This window comes from Apaloderma vittatum, unplaced genomic scaffold (genome assembly GCF_000703405.1).
Source record: "Apaloderma vittatum isolate BGI_N311 unplaced genomic scaffold, ASM70340v1 scaffold35883, whole genome shotgun sequence".
NCBI classification, from domain to species: Eukaryota; Metazoa; Chordata; class Aves; order Trogoniformes; family Trogonidae; genus Apaloderma; species Apaloderma vittatum.
This window is the reverse complement of record NW_009707021.1, coordinates 6,340-20,200: the sequence shown is the minus strand read 5'-3', so window position 1 is coordinate 20,200 and position 13,861 is coordinate 6,340. Positions and strand designations below refer to the sequence as shown.

Sequence of the window (13,861 nt, the reverse complement as noted above, 5' to 3'; positions counted from 1 at the left end):
GCTGGTCCTCTGCAACACCAGGAAAACAAAAGCAAAACAGAAGACACCGGGCCAGTAGTTGTCCACACACTCAAGCCTCAGTTAACAGTAGGAAAGATGTGCCCATCATTTGATGCAGGATATTTAAGTGCAGGTCAGCAGCTTATCTAGTTGGCAGTTTCACTTGTCTGGACCCGGCTTTCGGTTTCCCCAGGCTAATGGATTTACTCCCCTTTTCCCCATCCGTACAAGATTAGAATGTATACATATATTCATCACTCCTTCTTTTTTCCTTCTGTTCAAAAGCACAGGCCTTTTTGTGGGCAAGACACTTCAAAGCATTTGCATCACTCTGAACAGGTCTTTCAAGGGGGCAGAGGAAGAGAAGTGTTTCACAGTCAGTAATCTCAACTTGCAATGAACTCTGGCATTTGATACACCCACCCACTTCCCTACGAAAAAGAAAAATAATTAATGTTCCTGATTTTCTTGTGCAATTCCAGTCACTAGAAGAAGATTGCAGGCCATAAACTGTACGCTCAGTACATTATTCATTTGTCCGGTATATACACCAACCAGTTCACTGGAAGACCCATCTGCGGGCGCGTTGCAGTAAGTGTTCCGAATGTCCCAGACCCGGACTGAATTGTCCATCGACGCTGAAGCAATTAAACTACTGTCTGGGCTAAAAGTAAGGCTGGTTATGTTGTCCGTGTGCCCCCTCAGTTCTTTATAAAGAGTTCCTGACGCCAAGTCCCACAGCTTTAGCCGCTGGTCTTCACCGGCTGATGCCAGGTACTTACCGTTGGGAGAAAAGGCGAGCGCTAGCACGGGGCCACGGTGCCCAGTGAAAAGACGCACCGAGTTGCCTTGCTGGGTGCTCCACAAGCGCACAGTTTTGTCCGTGGAGCCCGTGGCCAAGTAATTGGAATTGGGGTGGAACTTGACACAGTCTACGTCCGCCAAATGGCCTGCGTATATTCGCAGCGGGTACGTCCGATCAAAAGTCCAGAGCCTCGCAGTGCGATCGTGGGAAGCGCTGGCGAAGTACAGGCTGCAGGGGCTAATATCCAAATCCCAGACAGGGTAGGCATGTCCTTGGTACAACACAGTGTTTGTAAAACTTCCGAGGTCCCAGTATCTGATGGACATGTCCTCGGAACAAGACAAGAGTCCCGAACTGTCCGAAAGGAACCTCGTGCTATACACAGGGCCACAGTGTCCTCTTAGGATCTTCATTTCTGTGCCTGCGCTGTCGTCCTCTTCCTCCTGGTTGAGGAAGAGAAAAAGAAATAAAAAAGGAAAGCATGTTTATCTGTTCAACAAATACAGGAACCACCATGAGGAGAACAGGTGGGCGTTTATACGGAAGAAGCACATTTTATGGAACTCTGAGACACAAACGCTGCTAGTGCGTTTGCTACAGCAAAGTTAGTGCTGAAAGAGATGATAAGACTTTATGCAAAGGTTTTATTTTCATTTTGGGTAGCCTCAGGCTCACTCCAGAAGGCATCCTACCGTGCGACTGTACACAAATAAGGGGAAGAAAAAGGAATATTTTATAACATTTTCCCACTGGATAAAAACAAGTTTATTCACTATTTGCTCTCTACTACATCTTCTGGCGAAGATGTTGAAACAGATCTTGGCATCTGCTCTTTTGGTGTGGTCATTTTGGGAAATGAATCTCATTGTAGAGACAAAGAAACACAGATGTCTTAAACAAAAGGTACAAGATGGAAAGACAAAGCCTATCTGACAAGCTGTCTGCTGGACATTCCTTAGCCCCACACACAAACAGAAACCCAGTAACACTGTAATATTTGTTTCTCCAGGCAAACTCCATTAAGATCCATTAAGATCACTCTTCAAAAACAGCAAATGTATGCTGCTTATTTAGGTCAAAGGATCTATCTTGGGATAGGAGAAGATGAATAATCACAGGGAGGATGGCGCTGGGAACCTTTTTATCCTGTAATTCTCCAATTCAAGTATGAGGGCAGCTAGTCAGCAAGCAGTGGTTTCCAGTTTTCAAGACTGGTCAGTGATCTGTGCTAAAGGCATCTCCCAATGGAAGCTAAGAGTCTCTGAAAGTCTCCTCAAGTAGCACCTCTCCACACTCAAATGCTACAGACTGCTCCACTTTCAACAAATCTCAGCTCAAGAGAGTGTTCTTCCTTGATAAGCTGGGTTTTCACCGACAGAGTGCAAGGTAACCATGGTTTGGGGTGCACCTGTGTAGCAGCCTGAGATCACCCCTCCTCAGTGCTGTCAAGCAGAGACTTTTGCTCGGTACTGAATCAGTAACATTCATTCACAGCCAATCCCTGCACAAACTCATACAGGGCTACCTGGGCTGCAAGGGTACATACTCTTTCTCCCTTACAAGCACCAACTTTTCTTGCATTTCAGAAGGAGTTTATTTGACAATGCCTTCTGCAGCATTCAAAACCACACTCCTACATGTAGCACATCTTATCTTTGACTTCTGTTTGACACCCACTTAGCATAAAAACTGCTCACTGCTGTTACAGCTCACCAAAACCAGTACACCTATAATGCTTCTGAGCCAATAAATTTTTCCATTTTCTCCCTATCCAAGTTACTCTGTCAACCAGATTAACAAAGCAGCTGGAAGCGCAGCCGCTGAATTACCACCTCGCAGAACCAAGCTTCATTTCTTTGTCAGATCAAGCACACTCTTGCTTGCATCCCACAGCTACCATGTAGGTGGACATTTGCAGCAGCTATAGAAAGGTTGCAACTTGCTGTTATAAAGCAGCAGGAAAGCAGGGAACCCCTCTTTATAATATTTTTTCAGGATTCCAGTTTCACACACCAAGTATGTTCTGTGGATATAACATACTGCCAGGCACTACCCAGATATCCATTAGCTCCTTCCAAAGTGGTGGCTGCTGCAGGTTGGCATGAACAATTTTTATTTCCTTGGAATGGACAAGACATTACGTGATACAAGCCTATTTTAATCAATAACCTACCTCTTTTTAATTTTTTTTATTTGAGTTACCCATTTTGAAAAGAACTATCAAAGCAGATTTTAAGTAATAGCAAAGAAGTGGGAAATCTACTAACACTACTAAAATTGGCTAAAAAAAAAAAAATTACTTTTCAACAGTGAAGAGGAAACCTTCCTGAGTAAGTACAAGACTCCCAAAAATTTTACTATTAAGAAACTGAAAAGAACAAAAATCTTGGCATGTTTTGTTACACAGGACATCCTCCAAATGATACATCTATGGACAGACTGCCCAACTCCTCAGCTACTACTTAAATTAGTAATGAATTCTGCATGACAGTCATTTGGACCCAGAAAAATTTACTGCTGATGCATTTAACCTTGTGAGCAGCGAACATTTTCTAGCTGACAAAAATTATCTTGATCTTCCACCTAGCACAAGCCTCACGGGAATGAGGAAGCCTCAAAAAGCAATAACCTCAAAAAGAACCAGAACAAAAAGACATCTCACTCCCCTCCCACCCCCTCCTTTTTTTTTTTTTGTTCCCTTCCTCTAACTACTGATAGGTTTCTCTGGGTGTCATCCTCTCTCTCATCCTGCAGTGCTCTTAAGATGTCAAAATGGAAGATCTCTTATCTGCCCTAGTAGGTATCTCCTAGCAGAGAATCATGAGGGAGTAGTTACCGTATCTCTCTCTGCAGGACATTTCTTACTAATCCTTCCTGAACTCCCACCCATCACCCTTGTCATCCACCAAGGTGTCAGGTCACCGCGAATCATTACGACATGAAGGCCTGCTGCCACTTTAAAGTAGAATCTTAGAAGCTGAGCTCAATGGGGTCAAGTCTTGGTCTTCACAGAATTTAAAAACTGCCACTCTTGTAGCTTGGAAGACAATATTATTTTCTGTTGTTGATTTATGTAGTACTAGCAACGAGCATGATGAAATTGCAAACAATACATCCATTTGGCACAGCTGCAGAACTGCGTTTCTGTACTAGACCTTAAGTAAGAGAGAATATAAAGTGGCATTTGTGAGATGCTACTATAAATAATAAAAAACCAGAATTACTTTATTCCAAAATATCAAGCCTCTCCTATTTCCAAGATGTAAGACAACCCCGGTGAAGTGCACTGGCGCATCACACTGAGCAAAACTCACTAAAACTATAGCAGACAATTTTGACCCTAGTAACACATTCATGAACTAGGAAAGAAGGTCATTCTGTAACACTTCTGCCAAGTTTCATTTTTATATCTATGTATACAAAAAAGTTAATAAACCAAATAATGTAGTTTTAGTGCCACCCTGAACAAGATCCACTGAAACTACCACAGTTTTAGACTTCTGTGTCTTCAGAAAGAGAAGGACCTATTTGCTTGCAGCAAATCAGAAACCAAGCTGAAGAATATTTCAGGCATTACTATTTAAATACAAAGCTATTTACACAATGCAGGATTCAGTCAAAACACAATTTAGAAACCTTACAAACCCCAGCCACATTTAACATCCTCACAAGTTATTCTACAGAACTCACCGAAGTAATGTCAAAGCACATTCAGATTTTCCTTCTTTGGCAAAGTTTCCATCAGATTTATCACTGTGGGTTGTTGCTGATCAGACTGCAGTGACAGTCCGAGGCACAGGCCCTGCTCACACCAAGCTGCGTTACTGACGAGCGCAGCCCACTCAGGGTGGTCCTGTTCGGTCTGTCTTAGTATCTGTGGCAGGTGCTGGTCTGTTCCCACCTGTGACCCTGTGGGTGCCTGTGTTTCACTTAGGGCTCCCAGATATCGAAACTTATTTTCTTTGTAGTCAACAGGCTTTCATCTGCATTTGAGACACGTAACCAACAGCGCATTCAGGGTAGGGTCTTCCCTTAACTTTGAACTCCTGATCATGTCACCATTTGTTTTGTCAGTGGTGGAAGCTATTCAGGGTAACGGTGACTTTGATCTGTGCTGGTTTTAGACCTGTTTTTTGCTTTAGACTTGTGCACAAATACTGCAGGATACACAGAATAATTAAACAACCAACAGGAGCCATTTGTACTTGAGCTTCCATGGCTGTTGTATGTAAATGTAATGATATGCAAGTATGTTCCTATGTGCCAAAAGAAAAAAAAAAAAAGCTAATACACACTTCCGACAACCTGGCAATATCTCACTTTTCTATAGTCTGGAGCCAAAGAAGGTGACCTGCTGATTTACCAGAGAAATTCTTCTCCATTACAGGTTATTGACATTTGGTTTCCATGACAGGCAATACAGAGTCATGTGTCCTACGAACTCTTGAAGCTTATAGTGAAAACATGTCCATAGCTCCATCCTGGGCTAGTCCGACCCTCCCACCTGCTCATGCTGCAGAAAGGGTTAACCTGGGAAGCAGCGAGCAAGCTGCTGAGCTATCTCACCTGGATGCCTGCCTCTAGCTGACTAACAAAGCAACCCCTAACCAGAGATGTCTGCATACAGCAAGCTCTCTGCGCTCTTCCAAAATAAATAGAATCCTGCTACTAGGTATTTTTTTATGAGGAGAAAGAATGGGGGGAAAAGGGATGTTTCTCCTGCCCAATAAATGAACAAATGAGGCTTTTTTTCTCTCCTTCAAGAGGGGAGTGATTAAACAAAGGAAAAATGACAAATTCTGATCTCTAACCAGATATAAGATGGGAAGCTGTGGGGAGGAAGGGTGTGACCAGAAGGCAAAAAAAACCCCCCCAAAACCTAGAAGATGCTATCTAGCCTGGCATTTGAAGGCACACACATCCCTGTCCTCGTCTCCAGCACTCCAGAGTGGGAAGCCTCTCAAGGAATCTGCAGTGTAAAAACTTTTAATTAAGAGGGAAGTTTTGCATAATTTTTCTATGCTAGCTCTTCATCTTTTGTTGATTCCTGAAATACAGTTTTGCACCTACGCATCCCTCCTTCTTCCAGAGGCCTCACATCAGCCTTCTTTGGCTCACTCTTCACTGTGTCTTTATTTTCCTGTCCCTGCATCTCTTCCCTGCCCTCTACCCTTCCGACTAGTTGTTTTGAGCTGCTTTCCTTACAGTTTCCCTTCACCCCAGTGTGTTTTTACTGCCTGCACTTCCTTGCTTCATCTTCTGATCCATAAGCAGGCTCTACGTTCCTCAGGAAAGGGAGCCTTCTCCAGTCACCTGTGCTTCCTGGGCTGCCTGTGTACCATCATCTGTCCAAGGACAGCTGGAGGAGGGAGATCAGCACCTAGAACTAACACCCTATGGCCTGAGCATACCACAGCACAGCATTTACAGCCACTGCAGCAAAGAACAACGACAATCTCTTCTCAGTGGTGCCCAGCAATAGAACAAGAAACAATGGGTTTAAATTAGAACACAGGAAGTTCCACCTCAACATGAGGATAAACTTCTTTACTGTGAGCACTGGAACAAGCTGTCCAGAGAGGCTGTGGAGTCTCCTTCTCTGAAGACATCCAAAACCCGCCTGGATGAGTTCCTGTGTGGCTGCCCTAGGGGATCCTGCTCTGGCAGGGGGGTTGGACCAGATGATCTCTAGAGGTCCTTTCCAATCCCAAACATTCTATGATTCTATGACAACAGTAGGCTATAAAATGTGCATCAAGACATGCAGGTTGTGGGACAGCCTCACAGTCCCCTAAGGCATTACTAGATACTCCGTAACACATGCCCAAAACAGCCCGGTAGACAGGATAGGGAAGCAGAGAAAAAGGGTATCCAGACCTCCTCATCCAGGAGGTCACAAGCCAGGCGGATGTGGGACACATCGACAAGGTGGGGCTCCGATTTTAACTTCCTGGAACGCAGGCTCCAGAGCTTCACACACGAATTATCGAACCCAGCAGCGAGCAGCTTGCTATTTGGCGAAATCTCTGCAGTGTTCAGCAACTGCTCCGTGTTATAGAAGGCATAGAAACAGATGGTTGTTAAGGAAGGGGGCCCATCCTTGACACGTTTAATGCTGTCCTGCAGTAAATCCAGCGCCGCCTCGTTCTGCAGAATGGAAGCCGGCACGTCGCTGGGTTCCAGGCCATTGCTTTCGTTGCGCGAGGAGCTCCCACTGGCGTAGAGCTGGTAGTCGGTCCTCTTGGCGGGCTGCACATCCAGGTGAATGTGCAAGGTCAGGACTTTGCACAGGGCGTTGTTGTTGTCACTTTGGAGGTAGCGAAGAAGGTAGTTGTAGCTGTCCTCTTGAAGACGGATGACGTACTTGTTGTCCAAAAAAGCCCGGAGCTTCAAGTTGGACAGGATATCTTGAATAGTCATGGTAGTCTGCAACTGCTCAATGATATCCTTCTGGCTGGCATTCTGCAAGAACATGCCATGGAAGCGGCTGTAAAAACTGTCCACTGTGCTTTTTAGGCCATTCTGGACCATATTCAGATGGAGGTAGACAAAAAGGGGATACAGAAGAGGCATCACTTCATGGCTGTGCTGAGAATCTGAATCTATATGAAAAACAACAACAAACTCTGAATGATTTCTCAATCCACTTTCTACTAGGAATAAAACAGAGCAAGAACAATTACTGAAAAAAAAATCCAACAAACAAAACACCTGACAATAGCATCAGAGCAAGCAAGAGGAGACTTTTGCTGGTGCATCTATGTGAACCTCTTCTGTCACCTTAAGGGGATACACTACCTATTATAGATTGCAATACAGATTTTCAAGTCAGTGAGGTACCTTCTCAGAAGAAAATGCAGAAACTTCAAAACCCTTTTTAGGTGTGGGCCAGCTATTAAAATACTACCTCATGATATACATGACAGCTGAATTGTCTCTCTGTTTATGTAAGAAAAACTATGCCTTTCGTTTATTGCAATTAATGGACTTTAAAATTTATTAATTATATTTAAAATATTTAACGTGTTTAAGCCAAAATTATTTACCTCACTTGTGTGGATCAGAACTTTGGTGGCTTTTTTTTCCCCTCTCTCTCAGCTTCAATAAAATTTGCATGCAGTGCTTTGGATGGAACATGATCTCTCTCCAGGGAATAGGAAGTTAGTTTCCAAAACAAACTGCAATATCCCATACTCGTTTTATTTCTGTGCCTGCTCATGTGCATGCTTTCTCTCTCTCTCTCTCCCCCCTCTTCCCTCTGCCAAAGCAAATCCCAGCAGTAATTCCTAGTACATAGCGTAACTAACTCTCCATTAGGCTGTGCTCTACCTTGCAGAGACTGATCTCTGCAACAGCTCCACCCCTCCTTCACCAGCTTTTGGGGGCTGTTTCCCTCCCACATTCAGCAGCAGGGAGCACCAGAGTGCTGTCCTATGCAAAACACCATGGCAACATACAGGGTCACAACAAGAAGTTACCCAAAGACCAAACGGCCTAAATTACTGGAGAAAAACCGACACTGCTGATCCTCAAGCAGCACTGCTTATTTTCACCTTGTTCTTCCCTCCTGCCACTCACCAATGTATATTCTTTTTTTTCCCCACCTTCCATTAGGTTATTTTTCCTCTCCTGTTGTGCAGTCTTCCAGACATTCTCAGGTCCATACTGTGCCTCTCTCCTATTTCTGTATGAGTAACTACAGAGTGTGTGTGGTGTGTAGCGTATACATACATATTTGCACACTTAAGCATCGCTCTCCTTTCTGTCCCATGAAAAAAAAGCAAGGAGTTCACCAAAACTGGGTCAAAGGCAGTGAAACAAGTGGTTTGTATGTAGTAAAAGCAGCTGCTTTTTTCTCTGTGGGTGCTCTACCCCAGAAATGCAACAAGGAAAAGGACCTCACTCTACAGTGGGGGGAAAAAGAGAAGAGGTGGGAAGTTGGCAGAAATAGAAATTAAAAAAATTTCCCCAGGACTATATGGAGAGAGGTTACAAGAGAAATTCTCCCCAAATTGCCAAGTCCTGCCACTGGGGCCCAATCTCCACACTTTTTAATTTTCAAAACCTGGCTGTACAAGGCCCTGAGCAACCTGACCAAACTCCAATTTTGCCCTGCTTTGAGCAGCTGGTTGAACTACAGACCTCTACAGTAATTCCTAAAACATTCAGTGGTCCTAGGCCTTCAGTGCCCCCAGGGGCATGCATCATAGAAATGCCCCTGCTGTGTCTGGAAGTTACTCCCTTGCAGGAACAGCACCAGTTCATGTGTGTGTCCAATCAAAACTGAGCAAGACAGACAAAAAAAGATAAAACTCATCAACGTAAAACCCAAACCCACGTCTAGTACTTCCACAAGTAATATTTAAGCTACCGAACAGAGCAATCTTACTTCTATTTACTTACATACTTCTATTTACTATATACTAAAGTGCAATGGTGTTGAACTGCTCTAGGTGACAAGGCTAAGACTTCTCTATTTTCTGCCTCTGCCTTCCTTACTGCCTGCCTCCTTCCCTTTCCCTTCATCAGCTATCAGAAATATTAATCTGAGTGTTATTCACAGTGGGCAAATGTAGACGTGCCTAAAGGCAGGAGTGGCAACTTCACTTTCCTTGTACTATTCTCTAAAAATCCTGTGTTCTTCTTCCGACATTTGGGACTCGTAAAGGAAATAAGGATGTTTCCAGGAATATGCTCTTAAAATTTTTAAAAAATTATATTAAAAAAATGTTATTGTCTTCTGCATCACCCTACGGAATAAGAATGTTTCTGCTTTCTGTCATATACCTCCAGCCTCAAAGCCAGTAGAGATAAATTTAAGGGAAAAAATTCTTCCTTAAAAATCTAAACCACCATAAAAATGAGCCAGTTATAAATAAAATTAAAACACCTAAACTAGGAGACAGCAGAGAACTAATTAATTTCTAAGTTACTTGCCTTTCACATAAAACACTCTTACCTTCCTTACTGTCCAGTATATGCATACTGTTGTCTAAAAGATCTAAAAAGGCCAAATGCTTGAACAAGAAAGGGCACAGAGTCAGCTATCCACAAAAGCCAAAGCTACTCCAACCACCACAAGAAAACCAGGAAAACATCAAAAGTTTCTAATTACAGTAACCGAAGTCACAAAACCAGGGATCAGAAGACTGTTAGAGATGTGACTTTAAATGTTATAATATTGTCCTTTATTCATTGAAATGAGACATAAAATACCAGTTAGTTTCCTCTTCCTTGCTTCCTCATATTTACCTGTGAGAAAATTGCGTAATCGTCCAAATTGTACTTCATATTGCTGTGGCTCAGCCAGGCAGGGAGCTGCAGACACAACGTTGGCACAACCAGATTCAGATTGGACTGTGAAATAAAACAGGTAAAAATTAAATAGAGACTTAAGGAGTTTTTCTGGAAACAAAGCTTCTCATAAAATCCAAGGTAATGCAGCTACCAAGAAGATGTTTCATCTTTCAAACCATGAAGTGATGACATAGCCCAAAGCACATAAACATGGCATTAAGATCCTAGATAGATCCTGAATGAGAAAGAATACTGAAAGCTTAAAAAAAACCCCTCTAAAAATCTCAGCAAGTCATCTGCTCCCTCAGAATACATTTCTAAGTTTTCAAATACAACCTTAAGTTCCCAAGAAATTCACAGTAACACCATCACAGATCCCTCAACAGTTTTACTACATATGCTATGGTTTTACTACTTTGCACAAACAGAAGATGAAGAAAGCAATCTACAACATTCTCTAAAACAAAGTTTCAGCGGAACCCACCAATCACTGTGGACAGAAGGTCTGCAGTGCCACTACCTCAGAGCCTTGGGTTCCTTGCCCCAGTCATTATCACTTTACAACAAATGACAGTTAATATAATTTACTAGTCTCCCAGAGGTGGTGGTGGTGAAAACACACTGAATCTCTAAGCAAATACCTAGTACTTTTAAAATCAAATTGTGTCCTCCTCCCTGAGGGTTTTTGGTCAAAGGGAAGCTGTTACCTGACCACAAACCTAGTTGCTATAGCCTCCCGAGATGGTCTTAAACTGATTTGCAAAACCAGTATAAACTCTGGTAAAAGTGGTTCTGAACCAGAAAGGTAGTTGGCTTCTAATCTGGCACCAAACCTTTGCACTTCTGCTGGCCTCTCACAATCTGACAGATGACTGTGTAAGTTTACAGACACTCACTAACATACCCTAAGCATACATAAGTGCCAGTGATTAGAAAAAGAAGTCACAAAATTATAAACTGGTATGTTTTTTCAACTGATCTTCCAAGAAAAGCATGGAAGGGCAAGAAGTTTCACTGTTTTCCTAATTTATTTTCAGTTCATAACTATTTTCCCTTCCATCAAACCTATTTTCCTTACTCTGACTTTCAACTCTTCAAACTTCTTTCAGTCTTCCCTGTCCCCACCACTTTCCATCCTCCCTCTGAGAAGCCTTCGTACTACTGATTGATTGCTTTTTTGTTCCAGAGGCACAACTCTTGACAGCCCTGGAAGTCTATAAACAATATCATCAAATGTTCGCATACTGAAGAGAGATAGGCCAGCCCCCAGCTTGCCTCAATGCTTCTAATTAGAAAAACACCAGCATGTGGTGTACAGGCAGCCTGTTGCTATTCTCTTTCTCCCCTTTAAGACACAAATCTATCTTCCTGGAGTTTATAGAAATAGAGGAGGTATGTTTATCAACAACTCATGTCAAAGCTGAATTCAGCTTTACAAACAGAGAGATGGGCTGTGCTCATCATATCCTCATGGGAAAAAAACAGCACCAATACCCTCTCTTCTCTCAAATCAGATTAGAAACAAACAAATATAATCCGTTGAAAGCTACAGATGCATTGCGCAGTGTGGCTGCTTCAGAAACTCAAAGCTGTTAACTCCAGACTCATATATAGGTGTTACTTAACAGCTAAAGTAAAAAGAAAAACTCTGCTATTCAGACTTAAAATTTAATATAATCAACATTCAGCATGAGAAAGTAAACGCACGTATGCACATGTAGTAACTCCAAAATGCTTAGTGATAGTTTTCAATGTCACCCATACTACTCATGTAAAAGCAAAGAAAAGCAGAAAAGCCCATCTTTTATGCTGTGTCACAGGGTTACACGCAAGGGTCAACTCTTCACCAAGTTCTGGTGGCCTCATTTCAGCAGAAATGGGCATGAATTACCACCTTGCTTGTGCCGTGCAAGAAAAACATACTGTCCTTGGCTTTATGAAGTGCTCCCTCTGTGCCATCTATTCAACTTTCTCTGCACAAGCAACTTGATTCCAAAATTAAGATGTACTTTGTGCTTCAGAAAGAACAATACCATCTTTGGCTACCTATCCTGGAACAATTTGACTGGGCAATCATTATGCCCTACTCTTTCAGTAACGATGCCAGAGTTCATTCCCATTTATCAAATGGTAAATGAACCCTACATACCAGACAGTTACAATGAGCTCAAATTCTGATTCTTCTCCTTTTCCAAACTTTACACCAACCAAAACTGCACAAGGGATCAAGACCTCAAATGATTGCAAAGCAAGAGTAACTTTTCAGGCATATTTTTCTCTTGGTGGAAATAAAGCACTGGCCATATCCTTCTCACTCATTAAAAAATCTACCACAGTTTCTTTCCCACCTTCCCTAGTGGTCGCAAGAATAGCTGTTGGAAACATCTGCTCCTTGACTTCACCTCCAGCAATTGCAGGCAGTTGTGCAATCTGACAGCAAACTCAAAAGAACTTGCTTCCAGCTCAGGGATATGGACAGAACCCTCCTGGTCATGCGTGACGCAAATTGCTTCCAGCTAACAAATGTGGGGTTACTGTAAAAGCTCCTTTAACAGCAACTGATTCCTCTTTCATGTGAGTATGATGACCTATAAATTTACATTATTTCAGATAGTCCTAGCTGTCCAGTAGTATATTATGGTCAGTTAGAGAACCCTGTTCCTTAGTCATTCATTCTGTCCTCAAATATAATTCTAATTTTCTACAGAAATATGAGACAGTCACAAGGAAGCTCTGTGCTGTATTTTAGTGCAGATGCAACTGGACAGGGTGCTCTATGATCTCATCTGAGCTACCCTTCACCAGGGAAGTTTGGATCAGATCTTTCAAGGCCTCTTCCAACCCAGGCTGCTATATGATTCCGTGAAAACAGAGCTGTAAAGATATAGCAAACACATGAAGCAACAGAGAAAGGCTGAACTGAAGAGACTCTGGAAGAAGACAAATGCCAAGGTAAAACTGAGAAACAAACCTATTTACAACCAAAATCAGAGGACGCTTTTCACTGTGAAAGAAGAAATCACAAAGCTGAAGACAGAAGTAAGCAACTCTCCTGTTTACAAAGGCTGCTTAATTTAGAAGTCAAACAAAAGAGCTGAACAAGAAACCCAAGGTGAGTTTTGTTAAGGAACGAGCAAAAACATCTTTAGAGAAAAAAAAATAGTTGATTGCTTCCCCTGAAATAAAGCAATGCAGGCTTTAGAATTTGATCAGTTTTTATTCAGTTTGCAAAACTAAGATGACTGCGACTGCATTGGAAATTATTTTCAGCCTCTGTTGTCAGAATAAGTACAAGCTGTGTTTTTTAACAGTCATTCATGGAGCTGCAGCATACTCACTGACAGCTTACTACGAACATGTTTGACAAGAAGTAGTAAGCAGCTGAATATAGGAGCACAGACCATTTTCAGTTCTAATGAAAACTGATGACTAAGTTCTGAATCACCAGGCCCAAAACCCCTTGCACTTGGAAGATACAGACTAATAAGAAGAAATTTAGTAATAACACTTGGTGGAAGATTAATAAAAAGACAAAAGTGAATCACACACTCATTCATGCTCTTTACTAAAATGTGTTTTTTTCTGCAAGATGCCATACGTGACTGTAACGGCTTGTAATCCGATTCATCTCTCCTACTGCACACACTCCTCTGTCCTCCTGGTATGGTTGGTCCAAAGTTCTGATCTCATTTCAACTCTGACCTTCCTCCCCACCTCTCCTGTAAAATCTCCCATTAAAAACAATTCAGCGTTTTATTT

At 42.3% G+C, this 13,861-nt stretch overlaps 1 protein-coding gene across 2 annotated transcripts in view; it reads right to left on the bottom strand.

Annotated features, from left to right (window-relative positions):
* Positions 1-213: 213 nt before the first annotated feature.
* Positions 214-13,861, bottom strand: part of TAF5L (TAF5-like RNA polymerase II, p300/CBP-associated factor (PCAF)-associated factor, 65kDa) — a 14,939-nt gene continuing 1,291 nt past the window's right edge. The window contains exons 2-4 of one of the 2 annotated variants that reach the window (XM_009866021.1): positions 10,058-10,162; positions 6,683-7,407; positions 214-1,248 (exon numbers count right to left, since the gene is read on the bottom strand). In XM_009866021.1, the coding sequence (XP_009864323.1) occupies positions 451-1,248; positions 6,683-7,407; positions 10,058-10,162 (1,628 nt within the window). In that variant the 3' untranslated portion in view covers positions 214-450. The remainder of the gene's footprint in view (positions 1,249-6,682; positions 7,408-10,057; positions 10,163-13,861) is intronic. The other variant, XM_009866020.1, reaches the window with a different exon arrangement.